This window comes from Lemur catta, chromosome 8 (assembly GCF_020740605.2).
Source record: "Lemur catta isolate mLemCat1 chromosome 8, mLemCat1.pri, whole genome shotgun sequence".
Taxonomy (NCBI): Eukaryota; Metazoa; Chordata; class Mammalia; order Primates; family Lemuridae; genus Lemur; species Lemur catta.
The window spans coordinates 70,914,478-70,942,023 of NC_059135.1; the positions used below are offsets into that span (position 1 = coordinate 70,914,478).

The 27,546-nt window shown below is 34.4% G+C and overlaps 1 protein-coding gene across 2 annotated transcripts in view; it reads right to left on the bottom strand.

The window, feature by feature from the left end:
* Window positions 1-27,546, bottom strand: part of RIF1 (replication timing regulatory factor 1) — a 54,478-nt gene that overhangs the window by 20,722 nt on the left and 6,210 nt on the right. For both annotated transcript variants that reach the window (XM_045558781.1, XM_045558780.1), the window contains exons 6-20: window positions 26,426-26,615; window positions 24,579-24,671; window positions 21,632-21,770; window positions 18,842-18,993; window positions 17,519-17,636; window positions 16,770-16,946; window positions 16,128-16,238; window positions 15,334-15,396; window positions 14,596-14,696; window positions 12,772-12,858; window positions 12,066-12,136; window positions 11,676-11,856; window positions 9,890-9,997; window positions 9,373-9,522; window positions 3,183-3,282 (exon numbers count right to left, since the gene is read on the bottom strand). In XM_045558781.1, coding sequence (XP_045414737.1) covers window positions 3,183-3,282; window positions 9,373-9,522; window positions 9,890-9,997; window positions 11,676-11,856; window positions 12,066-12,136; window positions 12,772-12,858; window positions 14,596-14,696; window positions 15,334-15,396; window positions 16,128-16,238; window positions 16,770-16,946; window positions 17,519-17,636; window positions 18,842-18,993; window positions 21,632-21,770; window positions 24,579-24,671; window positions 26,426-26,615 — 1,841 coding nt within the window. The remainder of the gene's footprint in view (window positions 1-3,182; window positions 3,283-9,372; window positions 9,523-9,889; window positions 9,998-11,675; window positions 11,857-12,065; window positions 12,137-12,771; window positions 12,859-14,595; window positions 14,697-15,333; window positions 15,397-16,127; window positions 16,239-16,769; window positions 16,947-17,518; window positions 17,637-18,841; window positions 18,994-21,631; window positions 21,771-24,578; window positions 24,672-26,425; window positions 26,616-27,546) is intronic.

A 27,546-nucleotide genomic window follows, 5' to 3' on the forward strand; every position in this document is an offset into this window, starting at 1 on the left:
ACTCTAATCCAGTACTTGTTAATTAAAAATTAATCTCATGTGGTGAAATGAAAAACAAGTGTTGCTACTAGAAGGAAATCACCTTTCTCCTTACAATCAGTTTCTCAAGACATGAACGTACATTAGAAAACGGTACCCAGAAATTCTTGGACAGGATGTTGAGGCTGAAGTGACAGCCCATGTGTCAGGATACTGGTTACACACAGGTGACTGATCAACTTGTAAACAAATTGAGAGTAATGGCAACAAGGTTTTTTGACTATTAGAAAAGGTAGATATAAGCACAGAAAATGGAATGACTAGCATAAACCATGTGATATTAGACAGTACCTGGAGGAGTATCTAGAGAAACAGGGACACCTTTGTAAGCAATGAAAAAAATCTTAGTTTCTAAATGCCATTCTCAGATAAAAAGAACCATGTTCCTTGGAGAAATGGCCGACTCTAGGCTGCAGGCAAAGTATAAGATAAGGCTGAGTATCTTATGCCAATGTTCTCAAAGAATAATAGAGACATGTCAAAAGGTCTGAAGAGCCAGTATGAAGGGGATCCTACTGCCTAAATCTGGGACACTTTGGGCATTAAAATTAATTATAATAGCAATGAATTATAGCCCCACTGAATAAAATGGAAATCCAGGAGACCACAGTGATAAAATAAAATAAATACGGGGCATAGGAAGCTGTACCTTACATTACAATGTTACCTATACCTGGAAGGGAAAAGTGTCTAATAATGCTCAATCAATAATTCTAGAATGATTATGGGAATATAACAAGACAAAACTAAGTACGGCATTTAGAATTAATATAAGTGACAATGGAGATAAACATCTTGATACAAACTAAATCAAATGAAACAGTATGAACTACCATTTCAGAAGTCATAGTGTTTTAGACAAGAAGCATCAATGGACGATAAACTCATGGTTCAAAGTTTGCTGAGGAACAGGGAGGGTAGTTACATAGTCTCAAACTGCCACAAAAGTATTTATTAACTTTATAGCGGAAAGCCTGGAAGATACCATCTCAACCAAATAGTAAATGCTAACATCACCAGTAATGGAAAATAATGAATTGTAAAAGAACTATAGCATTACTTCTACAGTATTCCTGTAAAGAAATGAATGAAACCTGAATCGAACAGGGACTCCAAATAAATAACGTTGCCTGAGTGATCCTTATTTGAAAGACACAGAAGACTGAGGATCTGCTCTAGGTTGTAGACTTGTCTACTACATACTTTCAAATGGTTCAGCGAAGAAAAAAAAGAATGAATAAAATGTATTCATGGTTCAGGGCAAGGGGTGGATGAGACAAACGCAGTCCACTGTAAACTAAGAAATCTGAGTTGCCGGGTGTGGCTGCTCACACCTGTAATCCTAGCACTCTGGGAGGCCGAAGCAGAGGATGGCCTGACGTCAGGAGTTCGAGACCAGCCTGAGCAAGAGTGAGACCCCCGTCTCTACTAAAAATAGAAAGAAATTAGCTGGATGACTAAAAATATATAGAAAAAATTAGCCAGGCGTGGTGGCGCAAGCCTGTAGTCCCAGCTACTCAGGAGGCTGAGGCAGAAGGATTGCTTGAGCCCAGGAGTCTGAGGTTGCTGTGAGCTAGGCTGATGCCTTGGCACTCTAGCCCAGGCAACAGAGAGACTCTGTCTCCAAAAAAAAAAAAAAAAAAAAAAAAATCTGAGTAAAGGATATGAGGTTTCTGTGTATAATTCTTGAAGTGTTTCTCTAAATTTGAAATTATCACAAAATAAGTCACCAAAGATCCCAAGGTGATCCTGATGTGCAACCCTGAATAATAACAATTTTCTTTCAGCTAGTCATAATTTTGTTTCCTCTCCTTAACTTCTGCTAGCATATTTTAGAAATCTCCCCATTCCATAAATTTAAACAGTAAGAGAAACCCTGTTCCAGACAGACACGGAGTAAAAAAGACAAGACACATCTGTAACTGTGGGTTTATAGATCATGGATCAGATATTCAGTTAAATCTAATTTTTCAGAAGTACCAGCATAGGTAAAATTATGTCAACATGGGCTCGTCATCTTGGCCCTATGAAACTTCAGTGGCTTACGAAATAATTTCTGATATCATTTGTTATACAACCTTTTTATAGTTATGGTATTCAGAAATAATTCTATTTCTCTGACACACTGAGGTAATCAGTTTAGGTCCTAGGTCCTGCTCAGCCAAGATAAGAGCTGAAATCAGTATGTCAAGCACATCTATAACCTACTTCTGTGCATTCAGGATAGGATGCTCTGACCTATAATATACTTCAGGCACTTAACATGTTACTCTATATTTCTGTTTAGTAAAAACTCAAAAACAAACAAAAAAAACCTTCTGGAAGTATTGTACATATGTTTTAGCAATCTTTAATTCATCAATGATAGATCTTATTAGTGGAAAATTGAGTATTTTCCTAATCTTTAAACAGAAAAAAATAATGTATCTCAACATCAACTAACATCTTTCATTACAGCAAGTTATAATTTCCCGTATGGTATGAACATATAAACACAAGTGGATAAATTCTACTTCAAAGAATCAACTAGTAATTAAAATAGATCCGTATTTTCTACAAAATAATTTAAAATTAACCAAGGTACGCAGTTAAAAATCAGACTTGTTATGATTCCAATTGTCCAATTTTAACAAAAATGGTAAAAACTGAGTTAAATTTTTAGAATAATTTTAAATTCTCTATAAAATAACCAATTAACTGATTCTATGATTTCCTTTTCAATTTTAATGTCAATTCAACAGTTATTCTCAAATCAGTTTCCAAATAAAAACATTTTAAATAATGTCTAAATTTCTTGTCCAGATATTTCCTCATATCAAATGAAATGAGTACAATCATTTATATTACTAGGCAATCTCTAATTAGAATAATACTTATATTTCTGTGTTGTTAAAAAAATAAGTAAAGATATCGTGTGTGTGTGTGTGTGTGTGTGTGTGTGTGTGTGTGTGTGAGAGAGAGACAGAAGAGAAAACGAACATGTATACAAACTCCTAGCACAGTAAATGACATGGCTAAACAAGATCAAAAGTTAGTAAAATGAGGTGGGAAATGTCATTAGGATTTTCCCTGACAATAGTTTAGTAGTGCTTATGAAATATTAGATGACACACAACAAATAAATGTAAAAAAAAAATACTTACATTTAACTTTGGGCTGATATTTAATATCATATGGTGAGAAGTCGATGCAATCAAACATTACAATAACAATATGAACGATCCTATCCAAGAACAACAAATTCTAGGGAAAAAAATTAAGTACCATAATTGGAAACATTCAACTATTGGCATAGTATTCAATAATAGTAAGCAACAAGAAAAAATATAATACTTTTACTACCACAAATATCATAAAACACATGCCATAGCTTATACCATACAAGTCACATGTTGTTTAACAAGGATATATTCTGAGTAATGTGTCATTAGGTGACTCTGTCCTTGTGGGAATGTCACAGAGAGTACTCACACAAACCTAGATGGCGTAGCCTATCCTGCACCTAAACTATAAGGTATAGTCTATTGCTCGTAGGCTACAAACCTGTACAGCACGTTTGTGCTAACTATTGTAGGCAACTGTAACAACACAATGGTAAACATCTGTATCTAAACATAGAAAAGGTAGGCCTGGCACAGTGGCTCACTCCTGTAATCCTAGCACTCTGGGAGGCCGAGGTGAAGGATCGCTTGAGGTCAGGAGTTCGAGATCAGCCTGAGCAAGAGCAAGACCCTGTCTCTACTAAAAATAGAAAGAAATGATCTGGACAGCTAAAATTATATATATAGAAAAAAATTAGCCAGGCACAGTGGTGCACGCCTGTAGTCCCAGCTACTCGGGAGGACTGCTTAAGCCCAGGAGTTTGAGGTTGCTGTGAGCTTGATACCACGGCACTCTTGCCCGGGCAACAGAGCGAGACTGTCTCAAAAACACAAACAAACAAACAAACAAACAAACAAAAAACAGACACAGAGACCAATGGAACAGGAACAGAGAGCCCAGAAATAAATCCACACATATAAGGACAACTGATCTTCAACAGAGGTGCCAAGAATACACATAGGGGAAAGGATAGACACTATATTTAATAAATGGTGCTGGGAAAACTGGATATACACAAAGAATGAAATCGGAATCTTATCCTACACTATACGTAAAAATTAACTCAGAATGGATTCAAGACTTAAAGATTTAAATCTAAGACATGAAACTGTAAAACCAGGAGAAGAAAACAGGGGAAAAGCATCTTGACATTGGTCATGGCAATCATTTCTTGGATATAACAAAAGCACAGGGCAACAAAAGCAAAAATAAACAAATAGGCTTGTATCAAGTTAAAATTAAAGGCATTTGCACAGCAAAGGAAACAATCAACAGAGTGAAGAGGCAACCATTGTAATGGTAAAATATGCATCTAAATCACACATTTGATAAGGGGTTAATACCCAAAATATATAAGGAACTCAACTCAATAGTAAGAAAACAAATAACTAGATTTCAAAATGGACAAAGGACCTGGATACACATTTCCCAAACAGAGACATACAAATGGCCAGCAGGTATATGATAAGGTACTCAAAAACACTAAGCACCAGGGAAATGCAAATCAAAACCACCACAATGTATCACCTCACACCTGTTAGGATGACTATTATCAAAAATACAAGAGGATAAATATTGGCTAGGATATGAATAAAAGGGAACCCTTGTACACTGTTGTTGGGAATATAAATGGGTGCATCACTATGGAAAATATTAATAGTACGGAGGTTCCTCACAGATTTAAAACTAGAACTACCATATGATCTAACAATCCCTTTTCTTAGTATATATCAAAAGGAATGAAATCAGGATTCTCAAAGAGATACCTGCACTTCATGTTCCTTCTAGTATTATTCACAATAGCCAAAAAATGGAAGCGACCTAAGTGTTCCAGAGAGGAATGAATAAAGAAAATGAAGCATATACATACAACGGAACACTACTGAGACTTCATAACGAAGAAAATCCTGCCACTTGAGACAACATAGATGAACATGGAGGACATTATTCTAAGTAAAATAAACCAGACACAGAAGTCAAAATACATGATATCACTTATTTGAGGAAAGAAGGGATATGACATCCTATTAGTCAAAGGGTACAAAGTTTCATTTATACAAGAGGATTTAAGTCCTAAAAATCTATTGTATGTCATAGTGTCTATAAACAATGCTGTACTGTATATTTACAATTTTGCTAAGAGGATAGATAAGTGTTCTTATCACAAAAAATAATATTAATAATAAAGAGAGTATGAGGAAACTTTTGGAAGTAGTGGATGTTTATTGCATAGATTGTGGTGATAGTCGTGTATGTACTATATAGGTATAGCTTTTTGTATGTCAATAATATCTCAAAGTGATTTTTAAAAAGTGTGATATAAATTTTCGGGAACCTACCATTTCATAAGTAATTAAATGATAAAGTATGGGACAAGGAGAGTGATCATACACCTAAAAGTTATTATTCCCTTTTTTGTAAAATTATTCCTTTTTCTCTTAAACATCAATAAAATATGATAGAGGCGGCTCAGTGTGGTGGCTCACGCCTATAATCCCAGCACTCTGGGAGGCTGAGGCAGGAGGACCGACTGACTGAGGTAAGGAGTTCAATACCAGCCTGAGCCAAGAGGAGTCCCGATCTTTACCAAAAATAGAAAAAATTAGCTGGGCATGGTGGTGCATGCCTGTAGTCCCAGCTATTCAGGAGGCTGAGGCAGGAGGATTGCTTGAGCCTAGGAGTTTGAGGCTGCAGTGAGCTATGATGATGCCACTGCACTCTATGCACTCAGTGAGCTATGATGATGCCACATCCACTCCTGGATGACAGAGCAAGACTCTGTCTCAAAAAAGAAAAAAAAAGAAAGAAAAGAAAAAATATACGGTGACGGAAAACAAGGGATATTAAAAAACAAAGCTGCACAATAAAACTGGTGGTTAATGTAATGTAACATAAAACATTCTAATAAGTATATAGATGTATATAGCCCTTGTCACTAGCATCTTCAATTTTTGAAAAAAAATATTTGCTTTCCATGCTTTATAGTACCCTTAATAAGGGAAGAACTAAAACTAAAATTCTGATTTTTTTACAAAACCTAGAAGATGGCAAAGCAGGTAGAAATTTGTGGCATAGTAAAATCATACCAAGGTCATCATTTGCTGGAGTAGAATATTAATATACATCAAATTCATAATGAGGGAGACATCACAACTGTCTTAGAAACAGACAACTACACTACCACAAAGAGTTATAAGGCAGCATGAATCCTAAAATTAGAAGTCAGATAACCCTCTCTGATCACAATACAAAAAAAAATTTTAAATTAATAATAGCCACACACACCCATAAACTATTGCCTTAAATTAAAAAGCACTCTTCCTGGTTCTATTAAAGAAGACATCAAAATAGTCTATGATCACTGATAGCAATAATAAAAATAGTCTTAGATGCATATATTTGAAAAGATCAAAGTTAAGCTTTCAGTTGCACTGTTTTTTTTTTTTGTTGTTGTTGTTGAGACACATTCTCACTCTGTTGCCCTGGGTAGAGTGCAGTGGCATCGTTGCAGCTCACTGCAACCTCCAACTCCTGGGGTTTAAGCAATCCTCTGCCTCAGCCTCCTGGGTAGCTGGGACTACAGGTGCATGCTGCAATGCCCAGCTGGGTTTTTTTTTTCTTTCTTTTTGGTAGAGACAGGGTCTCACTCTTGCTCACGCTTGTCTCGAACTCCTGAGCTCAAAGCAATCCTCCTGCCTTGGCCTCCCAGAGTGCTAGGATTACAGGCGTGAGCCATGGAGGCCAGCCCATAATTAAGCTTTCAGAGTTAGGCAGAAAAATAAGTAACAAATGAAAACAAAACCATACAATGTATATAATGACACAGAGAAGTAAAAAGCAGTAGTGATAAGTAAAATAAAACTAAACACTGTATGTATTTTTGACAGACTTAAAATAGACCAGCCTTTGATTAGGAAGCCAAGAAAACAGGAGTAAGACTTAACAAAAATGTAAGTCAGGCACAATGGTGTGCACCTGTAGTCCCACCCACTCAGGAAGGCTTGCTTAAGTCCCGGAGTTCTAGATTGTAGTGCGATATGATTGTGCCTGTGAATAGCCACTGCAATCCAGCTTGGGCAACATAGTGAGACCTTATCTCTCAAAACAAAACAAAACAAAAAACCCAAAAAGGACAATGTAACTATAGATATGGCATTCTTCTTAACACTATTTAAACTGGTGACAAACACAACAGTTTCTAAATTATTCCAAGAGGTTAATATTGCCACAATACAAAAACTAGACAATGAGACCTCCAATCTCAGTAATGAAGATAAATGCAGAAAACTTAAAAAACATTAATCCTGTGACCCTTTAAAAGAATAGCAACTGCAACCAAGAAGTGTATCCCAAGGACATAAGACTGGTTCAGTACAAGGAAATACGTTAACAACAACTTTTATATACCTCAACAACAACCAAATATGGGGGAAGAAGAGACCCATTTATAACAGGTAAAAAAAACAACTTAAAAATAATAAAGTAGGTTAATTAGGTTAACTTGAGAAGACCTAAATATATAAAAACACATATTCCTGGAAAGACTTGATATTATAAAGATGTAAATTCTTTTCCACATTAATCTGCGAATTCAGTGCAATCGATGTCAAGCAAAATCTCAACAGGGTATTTTATAAAATTTGATAGACTCCAAATTTCTTCTGGAAAGGAACAAAGATACAAGCCTAACCAAGACAATTTTTAAAAGGTGAAAACCAAGGCTCAAGCTTCTCCCTACCAGTTATAAAAACGTTGAAATTATTCATTCAGTGTGTATGTGCTCGGATGCCAGAGATAATCACCATAAAGATAGACAATATACCAAACCTTGTGGAGTGTGGGTCAAACAACATGATGTACAGAAATGAACAATTCTGAGATAAGTGCTAAAAAGGAAGTAACTGTGCTATCGTGGAAATTAACAAGCCTAATTAGAGAAATTAACAAGGTCCTTGGAGAAGGAAGCAGAAGCCTCATTGGCAGTTATGTGGAGTTCAGATTTTTATTCCAAATTTAATAGAAAGCTACAGAAGTGTTTCAACAATGACAAGATCTGATTTACAGTTTTAATGTCACTCTGATAAACACTATTATATCAACATACAATAATCAGAATTGTGCTAATATTTAAAAGTAGAAGATATGTATATAAATGCACTAAAAATATTAAAAAGATGAATAACTATCAGTAGTGGTTACCACTGGCAAGATGTGTGAAGGGGAACTTAAACATTTTGCTGTTATTAAAAACATCTTACAATAAGAATTTAACAAAATATATTTTTACTTTCTTTTATCCCACATTAAAATAGGTCAGATATTAGCAACATGTAAAGGAAAAAAGCACAACAAATCTTATTTCAATAATCTGCATAGAGGGCTGGGTGCGGTGGCTCACGCCTGTAATTCTAGCATATTGGGAGGCCCGAGACAGGAGGATTTTGCCTGAGGCCAGGAGTTTGAGATCAGCCTGCACAACAAAGTAGACACGCTGTTTCTCAATAAAAAGAAAAAAACAAACCAACTTCTGTATAGAAAAACAATGACTTGTGTGTGAAGACAATTACTAGGATTATACATGGTAGTGAATAACTGAAAACAAACAAAATGTCCATAAAACAGGAGAATTCCAAATAATGGTACAGTCGTACCACAGAATACTATATAGCAGTTAAAAGGAATAACAGAGCTATCTGGATTTGCAAAAAGGCCAAGACAGTGTTTTATGAAAACTTGCATAATATCAGAATAGGACTTCACACTGCATTCATATTCATACATATATGCAATTATGTAAACTACATGTGTAAATACCAAAAGGTCTATTCTAGAATGATATCTTTATTGAGAGAAGGAAGGAGTAAAACGAGGTATTTTTAAGACTAAACAAACTTCCAAAGGGATTGACTTCAAAGGTCTAACAGACAGATACAAGGAAAGTGAGGTCCAGGACACCAAGGGCCTTGTGCTCTTAATCTAGAATGGCACAAGCACAAGGAGTATACAGCAGAGCAGTAAAAGATCCTCACTGTTAATGATCCTAAAACATGAACCCTAAAGCCCAAATATACAATATTGTTTCACAAAGCCGTACTTATTTTCAATATTAACTTAGTCACTTATAAAACAGAAGCATTAGTGATAGTTCACAAATGTTATCCCCACTGACTTGAAAAGAATCCTTTAAATTAAAAACAACAACAAAAAAGGCAGTACTATAACAAAACTTACTGAAAGGCCTTCATTTTCCAAACTGGACATTATCTTGGAACAAAGTTCCTCACAGCACAAGTTCTTTTCTGCTGTTGCCACCAAAGCAGCACAGCGAGCAAATGCTCTATATAATTCTGACCAAGTTCTAAGCAAGGTCTTCATAGTCGCCTAATAATAAAAAAGAAAATTTCATAAGGGTATATCTACGCATCAAACTGCCAGAATCAATACATCTTTAACATTTTTAAAAAACAGTGGACCATTTAATGTGTCACAGAAGAGATTAACATAGGGTAGTAACACCCCCTCCCCAGTTCTAACTGAAAAGATGAAATAATGCCGTAAACATCAGCAATTATCAAAGGTCCAAAGGAACTTCTCTCTTCTTTCACCATTTCCCTTTCTCCTAAGCTAATAACAAAGTCATAAGGAAGTCTTATTTTAGGAAAAATTATTGTAAAAACTCATTATAAAGAGTGAAATATTTCCAGAAAAGCACAAATTTCTTACACATAAAAACTTGACAATGCCTTACCACTGGAAATTTCTGTACTGAAAAAATATGGTTTATTGGTAAAATCAATGCACCGTAGATGGCACTAAAATTATGTTCTAAGGCATCACCTTGATTCACTTCATTGGTCTGAAATAAGAAAAATGCAGAAGTTAGACAAATTACCATCTAATTCTAATCCTAAGTAGTAACATAAAATATGTAGTAGGTATAGTTGTGTCTCCCAACAAGGAGATATTCAAGAGATGTTGAACTCCTAATCCCTAGAACCTGGGAACATGATCGTATTTGGAAATAAGGTCTTTGCAGATGTAATCAAGTTAAGATGAGTCATACTGGATTAGGGCAGGCCCAAATCCAACGAATAGCATCCCTATAAGAAAAGAAAAATTTGGATTGACACAGGGATGACTACCATGTGAGGATGGATGCAGAAATTCAAGTGATGTGGCTACAAGCCACAGAAGGTCAAGGATTGCCAGCAACTACAAACTGAGAGGCATAAACAGATTCTCCCTCACAACTCCAGAAGAAACCAATCCTACTTAACACCTTGATTTTAGATATCTGGTCTCCAGAACTGTAAGAATAAATCCCTGCTGTTTTAAGCTGTGAGTCTGTGGTAATTTGTTAATAACAGCAACCCTGGGAAAATAATGTGCTATGTTTTAGTCCTAAAAAAGAATCCCAGAGGCAAGTTTGAAATCTTCTACTATCCATACATAGCATTCACACAAGGACTTCAAAGGGTCTCTGCTATCCTTCCAACAATGGGAAGCTATTGAGGAATGTAAACTATTTTTCTTCCAGAAGAGTATGTTTAATACTGTGCTACCTTGTGTAGCCAAAACAAGGGCTACTTCACTGTAACATAAAAAATTTCTTTGAAGTCTTCATTTCACTTATCAGTTAGTTACAGTGGAATTAGCCAGAGAATACGTACTTCCAATTAAAGACTGATAATGAAGCTAAAAAATCATGAATAGTGACAAAACTTGTGCTCCATTCCCTGTTGATTTTGTAAAATATTCAACTGTATGGATTAGTGAACTCTTAAAAGATTCTTGACTTAGGAGGACACTATATAGCTCCGAGGTAATGAGCAACATGGCTTGACCATGGGAATATACAGCCTAGTCAAGATAAACACTGTTGGCCAGGTGCAATGGCTCACACCTATTAATACAATCCTAGCACTCTGGGAGGCCAGGGTGGGAGGACTGCCTGAGCTCAGGAGTTTGAGACCAGCCTGAGCAAGGATGAGACTCCATCTCTACCAAAAATAGAAAAATTAGCCAGGCATGGTAGCACATGTCTGTAGTCCCAGCTACTTGGGAGGCTGAGGCAAGAGGATCGCTTGAGCCCAGGAGTTTGAGGTTGCTGTGAGCTACAATGATGCCACTGCACTCTATGGAGGGTGGGGTGGGGTGGAGGTCACAGAGCAAGACTGTGTCTCAAGGACAAAAAAGGCCACTGTTATTATCGCCTATTAGTACAACTACTGAAACAACTGAATATATAAATAAGAAAATTTATGCATATTATGTGTGAGCCTTCTAGTTTTATAATCATTACTGGAGAAAATGAACCTGATTAGTCCCCATTAAGTTATACTTTTTATCAGTAAGCAAAAATGCAATGAATCAATCCAAAGAGAAGATGATTTACCAATTTCACTAGAAAAAAACATTTAACATCATCTATTTACATTCAAACTTCTATTCATTTTCCCATGTTCTCCAATAAGAAAAAAGGAGGAAATATTCTCTAAATTTTGGGGGAAATATGTAGCAGACTTACAGCATACCTGATTAATCAATTCAGTTAATGGGGTGACTATAATACTCCACATTCTCCAGAGATGCTCCTTGTTTTCCAACTGCTTTGCATTTTGATTAATAACATTTAAAACAGAGTCACTGAAAGCTAATGGTGAAGTTGGACCAGAAAGAACACAGCTTACAAGTGCTTCAAGATTGAGAAAAAACCTGAAGAAAAAATTATGAACAATACATTAACCTGTACGTTTTACAGAAATACATTAATTGAACTTTAACAAAATTCTAAAAATAGAAATTGACAGGGAAACAAAAAATAAATTCTAAAGTCATTTTGATTTTTAAAAACTTATGAAATTGTTTAAAAATTTAAAAATCTCATTCATTACATAACTTTTCTATTTAAAGTACAAGCTTACCTTTCATCTGCTATACCACATTCCAAGAGACTGTTGAAAGTTAATTGAATTAAGAACAAAGCTGGAGTCCCCTGAAGAAGAGAATGAAGTCTTCTCAGTCACAAAAAATAATATACTTATTTTCTACAATCAGTTATGTAGGAAATGTAATTTTTACAGCATGAGAAATTTAACTTTTGGCATTACTTAGGATATAACAAAAATGATAGCAAATTTATTTCCTAGAACTATACACAGAAATTTGGTCCTTTATATTCCTATCATGGCTGATTTCCTCTACATGAGAAATCAATAAATGGTGAGAGATTCCAGATATAAAAACATTAACTTAAAATTGCTAGACCCACAATACCTACATCTCACATATAGTAAGTACATTTTACATTATTAAGTTAATGTTCTTAAGTTTCCAAAACTTATAACAGTAACTAGTGCTATTGTTATATATAAAGAAATAGAAAACATTCCTTCTAGAGTCTTTTACGGAAATAAGGAAAATATTTTCATTATTCACATAGCACCATATTATTTAATTCTTACATTAACTTATTACTTTGTCTATCAAGTTTTCCCTTTAGTCAACATATTTCAAATCCACTACTCTCAGAATTTTACAGTAAGTATCACTTTTTTTTTTTTAAAGAAAGGGAAATATAAAAACTTTTCTTTTGGCCAATCTTTATATCATTACATTTAAGATACTTGCATTAAGAATATCCATATTAGCAACCTGATATGCTGGTGAACCTAATACTTTCTGAGGAAGTCCTTTAATTGTAATTTCCATGAGGACCTAAGAAAGAGAAAAGGTTTTACAGTAAATTAGCCATAAAAATATTACTTTCCTTAGTAAAAGTCTGCTAGTGTTAACTATTTTTAATTTAATAATTTATTACAAGTATTGTCCACTCATTAATCAAAATATATCCTTTAGCAAGAATATATTCATATCAGTTTAAGTTCAAACACAGAAATACAGAAAGTAAAACAAGACAGTCCTTAATCTCCAGGGATAATAAATGCTTTCAGTTTGGAGTCCATTTTCCTAGCTCTCCTAAATTTCCATACATGTAAGTACACAGAGAAACACGTAACTTCCTTGGGCTGTTATACATTCTTTTAAACCATTAATTAAGATATACTGTGTGTAAATCATTAACGATATTCAACTTTGCAACTGACCTTTAATTTTACTTTGTTATGGAGTTTTGCCATCAATATATGTAGATATTCCTATATGAATGTCCATAATTAATTCTGTTAATGGACCCTGAGGCTATTTTTATGTTTTTATACTGCTGAAAGAAATTCTGCAATGAATTAAATAATCCCTACTACCTGAAGCAAATATTCAAAGGACTACTAACTACAAGTTGTTTCTAAGATTGCTAACTCAAAACCTGACTAAGCCAACCAAACTGTCCTCCAAAAATATTACAATGCTGGTAGTATTAACATGCACTACATAACTCAAGGGTCATAACAATATGACAAAGGGTTATGTTAGTAAAAATATGCTTTCACATACTATCATTTGAAAGACACTAATGATAACAATAGATAGCATTTATTTTGTGCCTGGCCCATAGTACTTTGAATGTATCAATTCATTTAATCTTTAAAGCAATTACTGCTATGTTCACTTTTTACAAATGAGGTTGCATAAGGCCAAGAGAATTGACCAAATCCACTCAGCTAACAAATAGTTGGGCCAGGATTCAAACTAGTGTGTTCCAGAGCCCTTGCTATTAATTTCTATGCTATACTGCCACAGAACATATAATTGTCATAGTATATAAAAGAAACAGAATGAAGAAGAATTTAGAAATAGAGTATTGTTTGTTCCATCTGCAGCTTATTTTCGGAGGCTCACACTATTATAAAAATTATTTCCAATTCATTTTTCCTTCTCTACTATCTAGGTTAAAAAATATTTAATATCGAAATCATTATCTTGGTTAAAGAGAGTTAATTTAAAACAATGTATCAGCTAATTATTATTGGTGCTCAGCAATCTTGTCATAAAATTATCAAACATTTTAGTTTCTTTAGTTCAAGTTTCATACCCTTTACACCTCATTTTCTCTGTATGGTTGACTCTTTTACTTATCATGTTAAAGATTTTTGTACAAGATTTTTGTAGTTACTGTTATAGTCATTTACCTTATTAAAAAGGTTTTGAATGGTTCTAAAGTCAATATAAGTCACTAATGGCATTTACTACCACAGGACTAAACTGGAGGTAAACACTTGATATAAAAAATGTCTTTCCTGGCTGAGCACGGCAGCTCACGCCTATAATTCTAGCACTTTGGGAGGCTGAGCTGGGAGGATTGCTTAAGCCCAGGAGTGAGGCCACAGTAAACTATGATGACACCACTGCACTCCAGGCTGGGCAACAGAGTGAGACCTTGTCTCTATTTTTTTTTAAAAAAAAATCTGCCTAAACTTAATCTGTGCAATATCTTCAATGTAAAATTCAATCTCAGAATATGCTTTTTAATGTCCAACATACAGGTATCATACTCACCAGTGTTTTGGACACAGGAAATACTTCAGACCTGATTATGCTTTCCAAAGATTTTATTAAGAGGGTCAAAACTTCAGAACCTGGTCTCTCTTTTTTGTTACCTATCAAAAAGCAAAAGGAAGGGTGTAGTATTCTTAGTGGTGAATATATGCACTTAGCTATAAAAAAATTATTTTTTACTAAAATCAATAAGTGCTTTATGTAAAGTACAGTTGACCTTTAAACAAGTTTGACCTGCATGGGTCCACCTATACTCAGACTTTCTTCCTTCTCTGCCACCCCTGAGACAGCAAGACCAACTCCTCCTTTTCTTCCTCCTCCTCAACCTACTCAACATGAAGACTTTTATGATAATCCGCTTCCACTTAGTAAACAGTAAATATTTTCTCTTCCTAAGAACATTTTTTATCTAACTTACATTATTATAAGAATAGAGTATATAATACATATGACATACAAAATATGTTAATCAACCTTTGATGTTACTGGTAAGGTTTCCAGTCAATAGTAGGCTATTAGTCATTACGTTTTGGGGGAGTCAAAAGTTATATGCGGATTTAACTGCATGGGGGTTGGACACCCCTAAACCCAGCACTGTTCAAGAATCAACTACAAATTAAATTCTGGAAGCTGTGATACTATATAAAGATTTTAAAATACATTTTATATATGAAAGCCAAACAATTCACTGGATGCTATAAAAATCATTTATCATTTGATGAGTACAACAGTGTGTACCTGATTCAGTAACTGACTTCACCAAGCTAATGAGCTCCTTCCAGATGGCACCGACAACTGCATCTGTCAAACCAAATAAAACGAGAATTTTTAATAAAGTACATACGACTAACAAAAACTCTCCCTTTTGTTCCTTATACTAAAAAAATAACAAATTGAACTTAATAATTTAATTTCTCTTGTGATATTCAACACTTTAATAAGTTTCTAAAACATTATCACCTCATTTTTGTTTAAATCAAACATGTTTTTTAAAAGGACTGTAACATGTCAACACTGGGCTGTATAACTAAGAGTAAATGCTTTGTCTTTTTTCCATCACCTTTATTTCCTGAATTTTCTGTAACTGAATAACTATCACTTTTAAGGTAAGGAAGAACAAAGATTCAGAAGGATATCTGAAAACCAATAGATAAACATTATGTGATTCATCATCCAATCAGTTAAACAGCAAACTATTTTGAAATTTCTGCTCCTATTTGACACATGATAGAACAAAGACGTTTAGATGCAGATGCTGGAATCACAGACTCCACAGGTAAACAATGAATCATACAGCTCTACCATTTACTGTGTGACTTTGCATAAGTTATTTACTTCTCCATGCAACCCAGTTTCTCCATTTGCAAAACGGACTAACACGGAAGGTTGCTGTGAGTATTAAATCAATGTATATAAAGCTCTTGTTGCACAATATGGCCAATAAAGTGGTATCATGTAAGTATATGCTATTTTATCTTCCTTTTAAACACAGCTTTGAACAAATAATTTAAAAATTTCTCTTAAATATTTACCAGAGGCATCTTTTCCAACTGCAACAAAGCTATCATGAACAGCAGTGGTAAGTACATTTGCATGTTTGGAAAAAAAAGAAGGGCTGCTGATTAATGGATGTTCAAGTGGCTCTGAAAGAGGAAAAACAGGATGATTATGCAAAACAAAAAATGTATGAAATAAATTTCTTACTGTAAAATTTTAAATGGTCTATTTTTCTATTAAATGTTTTCTATTAAAAAGATTAATACTTATTTCATATACTATCATAAAGCATTTTGGCTGTGGGGAAAATAATACTTCTTCTCAACCTAACACATTTGAGTTCTGGACTATTTTAATAACTGAAATTAGGCTGGTCACAGTGGCTCACACCTGTAATCCCAGCACTTTGGGAGGCCAAGATGGGAGGATTGCTTGAAGCCAGGAGTTTGAAACCAGGCTGGGCCACACAGAGATCCCATCTCTACATTAGAGACCTTATCTCTCTAAAATTAAAAAAATTAGCCAGGAGTAATGGCGCATGCTGATAGCCCTAGAGCTTAGGAGTTTGAGGCTACAATGAGCTATGATCCCACCACTACACTAAAGCCTGTGTGACAGAACAAGACTCTGTCTTTAAAGACTTAAAAAAATAAATTATTTTACAAATATTTAAATACCTAGGCTCAGTACAAGTTTGTTGTGCTTAGCAAAACTCAAGACTTCAGGACCCAACAAAAAATGAAGCATCATTTCAAGTCCCAGAAGTTGAATGGAAGGAATCGCAGCCATTCCACCTAAATTCGAACTCAAGTTCATTCGTGGAGTTACAGGGGTTCCATATGGGGAGGAAGTACCTTTAAAAAAAAGAAAGGGTAAGTTATGTAAGCTTATTTTCTATTAGCTACTCAAATGCATGTATTTTATTTCAATAAAATATACCTTGAAATATTTTTAGTTTGACTTTCTCAGGCATTAATCTACACCTTGAAATATTAATATGCGGGCCTTTCTGTAACTTAAATATAAAAATTTAAAAGACTCAGAGTGACATAAAATAATAAATAGCAAATAACTATCTTTTAATAAGAGACACAGTAACCCATATTTCTTGTATCTGCTGTATTGTTTTTATTAATAGCACTAAGATTCTGGTTCTGACACCAACAGAATTTCATGTTAGCCATTCTGAACTATTTGTTTGCAATGTAATTCATGTAATGTGGTAGGAAAAACATTCATCTTTTCTAACCAAAATAATACACTCACAACAGTAAGCAGTAACATAAAGAAAACAAGCAAGAACATAGATTTTTTGGTAAGGGACCTAAAAATTATGAAGTCCTTCATTTCATGTGAAAAACACTTGAGCAAAACCTCTAGAAGTCTTCTATAAAAGACGAAAAAAACAAGAATGTCTACTGCTTACCTTTGTGTACAGGAGTCATAGGATTTAACCCTGGAGAAGTAGCTACACGAGATGAATTGCCTTGAGGTAAAGCATTAGAATCAATGCTTATTGTGCTTTGTATCAGAGGCACACAAACCTATTGGGGTCAAAGTAGGGAAAATGTTTATCTGTAAACTGAATAATTGTGGTATTTTTTAAAAGCTTTGCATAATATAAATTTCTTCAAAAAGCAATCTTAATTCTCCTAATATACTGAATTTTAGTAGTTGTTTTCATGCACAAACAGACTAAATAAGTGAAATTTAGGAAAATGGAAATTTTTATCACTATTTGCCCTAATGTGTATTATCTGTATATATTTATATACAAAAACAACTTTTGCAAATAATGTCGGAATTTTACACATTAGCAGATTCATTTTAACTTTTATAAAACACCCTCTAGAAAATATGAACTACGACAACTGAAAGCTCTTTTCTAAAATCATTCTAGTACCAGTCACATCTAGTCGCTGAATATGCTATTTCAATTAATGTGTTGGACAAATGGATAATAATAGCCTGTTAGAACCTTTACAAGGATAGAATTTGCAAAACTCATGATCCCAATTACATATTAATAGCAACATCCCTCCTCAATTACTTCATGTTATATCAAATTTAAAAGCCTCAATATATTAAAAAATTAAGAATTTACTAAAATGACTCAAGTACATTTATTAAGTCCCCCTTTCCAAAATTCATTAAAACAAGGACTATCTATACGAGCTACCCTTTTTCATTTAACTGTAAAAAAATTCAGAAACCAAGGATGAGAGTAATTGCTGAAAAAAGGGTTTAGGTAAGATTAAACTTTATATCTAAATACCAGTAAGGATATCAAAATCTAAAGGAATTTATAAAATCATTTTCCAACAATTAAAAAAAACTACAATGGAATTAAATGGTTATCACGATGTAGCCTAGAAAAAGGAGAAACAAAAAATAAGAATTGATCAAATTTGATTCTCTCTCCAGTGTAGCACGTGATTTCTGGTTCAGTAATGTTGATTTCACTCTCAATTATACTCTAAACCCTCTGGAAAAAAAGTCTTTCTTAAAAATCATTATGCTTCTAGAGTAAGAAGAGATATTTGAGTGTTTGCTGATTAAAAAGGCTTTCATAAAGGCATTCCATTTCAGGCAACTGAAAAATGTCCTGTGCAAGAAATGCAGTTCTGTGCCAGGAAAAAGATCTTTTATATATTGTAGTCTGCTAATACTTGGCAAAAATTGGCAAGAATTTCAGAACACATTAATTAAAAACCACATAGAGTATTACAGTCAACACTTGTAATGTTACCTGTTCAAAATTAGCAGGAAGATGAGGTCCAAGTCTCATCAGTAAATACCACCAGACTTCTAGTTTTGTTAATGCTAGAGTTTCTGTTCTTACATGGATCGAACTCAAAGGCTGCATTAACAACTTGAGTCTTTTTGCACTACATAGTATATCTTAAAAGAAAATAAGCACAAGTAAAAGACTTAATTAAGAGCTAAATTTTTAAAATGAGCTAAGCAACAGTCTCTTTTTAGCATAGCAAGAGATTAAAAAACTAAAAAATCATCAGGCGGTTCTTGCTTTACCAAAAATTTTCACCTTGACAAACTCCAGTACAGGTGGATCTAAAACACTTAATAAGACAAGAGTATACTTAAAAACTCAATAGGTAGGCCGGGCGTGATGGCTCACACCTATAATCCTAGCACTCTGGGAGGCCGAGGCGGGAGGATCGCTCGAGGTCAGGAGTTGGAGACCAGCCTGAGCAAGAGTGAGACCCTGTCTCTACTAAAAAATAGAAAGAAATTATCTGGACAACTAAAAATATATAGAAAAAATTAGCCGGGCATGGTGGCACATGCCTATAGTCCCGGCTACTTGGGAGGCTGAGGCAGTAGGATTGATTAAGCCCAGGAGTTTGAGGTTGCTGTGAGCTAGGCTCACATCATGGCACTCTAGCCGGCGCAAAAGAGCAAGACTCTATCTCCAAAAAAGAAAAAAAAACAAAAACAAAAACAAAACCAATAGGCATATTTATTAGATATTATGTTCCAGGGGTGATTTTCCCACCAGGGGACATCTGGCAATGCCTACAATTACTTCTTGCTTACAACTAAGTGAATGCTAACTGGCTTCTGGTCAGTAGAGACCAGGGATGCCGCTAAGCTTCCTACAAAACCCAAGACTGTCCAACAACAAATTATCCAGCACAAAAATGCCAAAACTTTGAGAAATACTGTCCTAGCTGCTTTAGCATTCTAATTTTCCCCATCTGATAAAGAAATATAGGAATAATTTTAAATTATGTCAAAAAAGGCTATAATTAAAAAAAAAACATCAACTAGTTATTTATTCTATCAAACTACATTACCGTTTTGGCCACTGATTCCATTTTGGAAATCTAAATAGATTTATTCATATTTAAGTCTGCTCAACCTTAATAATGAGGTTTTTAAAATCTAATTTTTAAACATTTATATCAGAAGTATACTGTATGAACAAGACTGGGGAATCAAAATTAACATAGTCTGTGCTCAAGTAACTTGTCAACAAGATTTGAAAAGGATTTTGAAACATCAGTCAAGTCTTTGTATTTGGTAGAACAGCATTCATTAATGTTTCTTACAACTATTCTGCCACTTAGCTATTTTGATTAACACTTCTATAAGAAAATAAAGTCAGATCACCCTGAGAACAAGTCCTCCAGAGACACTTCCTTTTTTGGACTCCTATTCATGAGAGGGACTCCATAGTAATATCCCTCTAGTAGCAAAGATTACTAGTTGCCATGCAATAAACCAGTCTGCTTTTATTACAAAACCTGATTTTACTCAGGACAGTGATGGGTACCCAATTTTTAACTTCTTTTTCTAGTCTGCCATTAAGTCATTCTAACCAATGAGATTTAAGTGGAAGTGTATGTGGGGCTCTTTATAGGTAGCTGACTCAGTTGGGAAGAGGTCCTTTCTGCTTGCTCTTCTGCCTTCTGTCCCTTCCCATAGTTTGCATTTAAGGCATACTGAAGATGACAGAACAAAAAGACAGGAAGTCATCAGGGAATGAGATGGCTGAATCCATACTGGTCAGCCAGAGTCCAGACTCTCTAGCTCTGGACTTATTTCAAACAACAAGGAATTTCATTTACTTTCTTTGAGCCATTTCTATTTTATGCTTTAATATGCAAACATACATAATCCCAACAGATTTTAGTTCCTAATATTACTTCACACTGCTAGGTATGTAAGATAGACCCAAATACTTGTCTGCTTATAAACTAAAAAAGGGTGACATTTTCAGTTAAAAATTATTTCCAAAAATGTACTTTTAACAATATTTTTAGTAAAATCATGGTTAAGGCAAATAATCATCTTACAAAACACTAAAAAGGGGAAGAAAAGGGATTACTAATGGTCTTTGGCAGAAAAAAATACAGGACTAAAATCAACATTACTCAGTAGATTTTGTAAACATATAATATTGATTAAATCTACAATTAACTACCACCTAGTTAAGTACTCATACTAACTTTTGAGCTAAATACTCTGACTTATAAATATACTATCAAACAACTCCACTGGACAAGATATGGTTAAGGTAAACTAAAAGGAATCACTTCCATATATTAATGTTAACCCACTACTGGGTACTTTAGTTCTAGAGATTCTGAAAGAAAAACAGTCACCAGTCACTGATACCTTTATTCCATGGCAATCACAATTGTCTCCTATCATCTACTGGCTATATGTCCTTTGGTAAATTAATCTGTCTAAAATAGCAGTAATACTTGTATCTCAGATCCATTGTGAAGATTAAGTAAGATGTGCACAAAGTACTCAACTCAGTGCTAACAAAGTCACAAATGGCATTTTTCATTTAGTTCTGTTTTTGAAATAATGTCAAACAAATTTTACATTGTGTTTTTCAATGTCTAGCCTTTGAATTCTATATTCACAACAAATTTATTCCGGTTCCCTCAAAATAAAAAAATTCAGTGATAGCTAAATAAGTTTCAATAAAAAGTCCAAAGAATCAGAAAAGCTTCATGTTTTTATTTGTAGAAAAATCAAAATAGATAGAATATTATTTACTTACCTGGATTTAAAGCAAAATTATCTATTAAACTCTTCCAAGCAATAAAAGCTATTTTTTTAATCATGGGTGATCCACTCCGAAATCCCAGTTCTTCCAGCTGTAACAGAGAATTGATGAAACTCCCACTTCGATGCAAAGACTAGAAAAAGAAAATAATTAAAAAGTTATTTATCTGCATGAAACAAAATAAAGGCATTATTATCATTCATTTATCTATTCATTCACTTAACATATACTCTCAGGACCTCATAATTTAACAGAGACAAAAGACAAATTACTCACAAAACATAAAAAAGACGTGTTAAATGTAATAACATATATGTAAAGTCTCAAGTATTTAAGAAAATACTGAATTCTATACACATTCAAAATTCAATATAAAAAACATAAGGCTTGATGAAGTAAATACATAACAGAACATTTCTAAAACATAAAATTAAGAAGGCAGATAAATCCCAAACTTTATCAAGGTAAGACCAAAGAAAACACATATTTATATGAAAAAATATAATCAATATTAGAGAAAAATGTTGAAACCTGAAACCAATAAAAACAACCTTTTCAAACAGACTGAAACAGGAAAGAATATTGATTAAAGACCTAAACTCATGAATGAAAAAGAAATGTAGAAAATGGTAAAATCTGATAATAAAATGGCAAAAATGAGATAAAAATCAAGAAAACTGAGTAACTACTAAAATACTTCCAAATATTATGTGATTCAAATGGGAATACTAAAGAAGAATAGTGTAAAATGCAAAAATGACAAGTAAACAATGCATCACAAGAAAAAATTACATAAACATTAACAGTCCTAAGAGTCTAAGAGTCTACAAAGCACATGTAATCTTCACAGACTATAAATAACAAAAAAAAAACCTGACTTTGGAAATAGCAAAGAATCCACAAGAAAACTACTAGATCTAATAAACAAATTCAGCAGAGAACAAGACCAACATATGAAAATCAGTTGTATTTCTACACACCAGCATAAACAATATGAAAGGGAAATTAGGAAGGCAATTCCATTTATAATATGCACCTAAAAGAATTAAATACTTAAGAACAGACCTAGCCAAGGAAGTGATAGACTTAGATAATGAAAACTACAAAGCATTAAAGAAATTAAAGACGTAAATAAAGCAATCTACAGATTCATTGCAATCCCTATTAAGATTCCAACAGCCTTTTTCAGAGATTATAGGTAAGACAATTCTCAGATTCATATGGAATTCCAACAGACTCAAATAGCCAAAGCAATCTTGAAAGAGAATAAAACTGGAGAATTTCACTATAGAACTATAGTAATTAAGACATATGGTAGTGGCACAAAGACAGGCGTAAAGGCCAACACAACAGAATATTAAGCTCAGAATTAAATCCTTGCACATATACTCAATTCATTTTCAACAGGAGTACCACAATCACTCAAAAAGGAAAATAGTCTTTTCAACAAACAGTGCTGGGAAAACGGAACATCCACATGCAAAAAGAATAAATGTGGACCCTTACGTTACGCTATTTCAAAATATTAACTCAAAATGGTTCAAAGATCTAAACTGAATATCTAAAACTATAAAATTCTTAGAAGAAAACATAGGGAATGAGTCACAACACTGAATTTAACAACAACTTCATAAATATGGCACCAAAAGCACAGGCAACAACAAAAGACAAAACACACTGTACTTCATCAAAATTAAAAACTTTGTGCAATGGATACTATCAAGAAAGCCTAGGCCGGGTGCGGTGGCTCACACCTGTAATCCTAGCACTCTGGGAGGCCAAGGCGGGTGGATCGCTCGAGGTCAGGAGTTCGAGATCAGCTTGAGCAAGAGCGAGACCCCGTCTCTACTAAAAATAGAAAGAAATTATCTGGCCAACTAAAATATATATAGAAAAAATTAGCCGGGCATGGTGGCGCATGCCTGTAGTCCCACCTACTTGGGAAGCTGAGGCAGTAGGATCGCTTAAGCCCAGGAGTTTGAGGTTGCTGTGAGCTAGGCTGACGCCACGGCACTCACTCTAGCCAGGGCAACAAAGCGACATTCTGTCTCAAAAAAAAAAAAAAAAGAAAGCCTAAAGAATACCTACAGAATGAAATATTTGCAAATTACAAAACTGATAAGGGATTAACATGCAGAATATACATAATAAACTACCACAACAAAAATAAAACCAATTCAGAAATGGGTTTTAACATTTTACCACAATAACATAAGTACACCCCCACCCAATGCCAAAAAAAACTGGCTGAATAATTCTTATTATTCACTGTAGCTATGTTCTGTAAGATCACCTCAAACACTGAATTAGTGAATTTTGATGGCTCCTATGGGAAACACAGGGTTAAGTTTCTCTGAGTCTCTGGTCACCACATTTTGTCACCTGTTCAATATATAACCTTGTTTTACATGTTCCTGTTAAATGATACCTTATTTTATATCATTGATTCCCTAACATCAAACTCAAAGACTACAACTTGTGCCTGAACAAAGCTTATTTTTACCACTGGGTACACATCACAGCCTTCCTTCGCTTAGGAACTAGACAGCACTTCGCCCTATGTCTGAGGACCATTTTAACCTGTGAAATCAAGAAAAAGCACAGAAAATGTGGCCCCCAAAAAGGCCCATAATGAACCATAAAAAGGATACCTATTTAAGGTATGAGAGCTAAAACGAAAAAAGCAGAGCATAACCTTGCTTGACTTCAAATGGGAACATGTGTTAGGCGACTCAAATTCTTTGCCACTCTGGCTATCCACAAATGACAGAAATTGCTATGCCAAGCAGTGATCTGGAGTTTAGAAATAAATTTTAGTGAATAGGCAAATTTGTAAGGAAGGCATGCACAAATAATTAGGATCAACTGTACTAAGGAAAGGTAAGAAATGAAAGGGTATGGCACACAAAAACTGTGGATTGTTCATTAACTGTGCACTTACCTTTCCAAGTAGTTTAACAAACAAAGGCCACAATTTTAACACGTAAGTCTCATTTTTACTCATAAATAGCTTTTGGAGTTCTGAGATTAATTTCTGCAAACAAAAGCAAAATTATTTACCAAATAAACTCTTGGAAAGGAAAAAAAATCCAGCATCAAAATCTAGAAATAAGTTTCAAAAATAGCCAAATAATAATTTTCCCATAGTTAATACAAATACCTCCCAAAAAACCCAAAATGAAAACTCTGAAGCATATAGCAAATCTGAAAGAGTTTTACAGTAAATATTTGAATATAAACACCTAGATTTTACCATTAACACTTTACTGTTCTGTCTTATAACCTATCTGGCCATCCTACCATCTATCAATCCAGTGTATTTTTTTCCTACCAATATACTTTACCCTAAAAAATTCAGAATGCACACTATTAACTAGAGTTCAAATAATAATACATTAATCTTCTCATACTAATAACAAAAAATACATTAATAGCTTTATGGCAAACAGATGTGAGAAAATTTTAGCTCAAATTCATGAAGAATTTTATATACGCTATTAAAAATGAATAAACTTGTCAAAATAAACAATTTATGAAAATCTTGGGGTAGACTTGGAGTATAACTTGGAGTTACACTCTGAACATTACCAAGAGGTCTCCTGAATTTCAAAAACAAATAAAACCCCAGGTTTTAGAATCTGGAAGGCATCCTCACTGCCTGGATTACTGCAATATCTCCTAACTGGTCTCCCTGCTTCTACTCAACCAGCCAACTATAGTCTATTCTCAGTAGAGCCAGATCAATACAGCCTGTGATTCCTTCAAAACCCAAGTCATCGCATGTCACTCCTAGGCTCAAAATCTTTAAATATGGCTTTCCATATAACCCAGAGCAACAACCAAATCCTTACAATGACCTCCCCAACGACCCATGTATTGGGTCCTCTCTTCCTCTGACATCATCTCCTACTCTTCCCTCTTTAGCTTACTCACTCCACTGCTGCTTTACTGCCCAGTGTTTCCTGTGTATACCAACCAGGTACACAATCATAACAACAGGGACTTTTTCTCTCACAGTTCTATGAGGAATGAGCTTATCCCACATTATCCACAGGGCTATCTCCTATACTGCTTTCAAATCACTGTTCAAATGTCCTATTCTTTCAGCAAATCTGAGTTTTACTATATTAGAATACAAACATCTAGATTCTACTTCCCTGCCCACCTCACCATTCCTCTCTGATGGCAGTCACTATCCAGTCCTTGCTGTTCTCCATAGTGCTCTTCACTTAATGTATCATATACTGTATTATTTCTCCCACTAGAAAATAAACTCCATAAGCCCCTTTTGTTCACTGCTATGTTCACAGTGCTTGGAACAATGCAATGTATATAACAAGTGCTCAATAAATATATGTTATAAGAGCAAAGGTCAGAAAACATAATTGTACAGACTAAGTTTATGTGCATTAAATTTCTATCTAGCACTTAATTAATGCTCTCCCTTTTTCAGAAATAAAATCCCATTTAAGCAAAACTGGTTAAAAAAATACAATGCCTTTCTACTCTCCATTCACTGGGGATGGGGTAAAATGCATAGACTGTAGTAATAATGAATAGACAGCTCCCTTCCTTATGGTTATGTAGCAGCAATGTGCCTACATTAACTTAAGCAATTCTTTTTTTCTTCCTGTACCACAAGAATATTAAGAAATTCTTTGTTTTAACTCAAAGCTAAACTCCTAGATCATAGTGCAGTTATACCAATATATAAGCCCAGACTGCACTTTAAGCTCAGTACAGAACCCTCTGATTCAGTACCCAGAAAATCCTTAAATTAATACTTACAGTAGTCATAAGCTGTTCTGTAATAGACGCTATTTCTTGCTGTTTTTTAAGCAATAATGGCATTCCCATCTCCAGAGCAGTTGCTCCCCTCAAATGTACCTTTTGTGCTGAATGAACCACTAATGGTATTACCAATTTTGCCCACCTCACTGACTCTTCTCCCATCTGAATTGGAGCTTGTTCAATTAGCCTACAATAGAGAAATCAGTGAATAGTTTGGCTTCACTTTTTAAGTCTAAGCTACCAGGAAAATAAGTGACATACAGAAATATGCATAGCGTGGCCCATTTGTCTTAGAATATATACAGATATGCACACACACACACAAGAAACAGATCTAATATTTGCTTGCTAATTTGTATTTCTGTATTGTTCTTATAAATTTTTAAAATAAGAACACACTGTCTTGTCTTCAGATTAAAAATTTTAAAATACAGCCATCTCTCAGTGTCTGTGGGAGATTGGTTCCAGGACCAAGGATGCTCAAGTCCCTGACACAAAATGGCACAGCACAATCATGTCCCATAGAAGATTTCAGTTAACGACAGACCACATTTACAACAGTGGTCTCACAAGATTATAATGGAGCTGAAAAATTCCTATCACCTAGTGACATCGTAGCTGTCATAAAAGTTGTAGTCCAATATATTAACATTTTTGTGATGATGGTATAAACAAACCTACCATTTATTCTCTTTCATATAAAAGTATAGCACAATTACGTGAAGTACACAATACTTGATAATAAATGACTATGCTATCGGTCAAGTATTTACTACACCATAGTTTTTGTTGGAGTGTACTCCTACTTATATTAAAAAGTTAACCGTAAAACACCCTCAGGCAGATCCTTCAGAAGGTATTCCAGAAGGCACTGATATCATAGAAGATGAGGGCTCCACGCCTGTTACTGCCCCTGAAGCCTTCCAGTAGGACAACATATGGAGGAAAGACAGTGATACTGATCACCCTGACCTTGTGTAGGCCCACACTGATACATATGCTTGTGTCTTAGTCATTAACAGAAAGTTTAAATAAAAAGAAAAAAAAATTTTTTTAAACAGAAAAGGCTTACAGAATAAGTATCAAAAGAAAATTATTTTTGTACAGGTGGACAATGT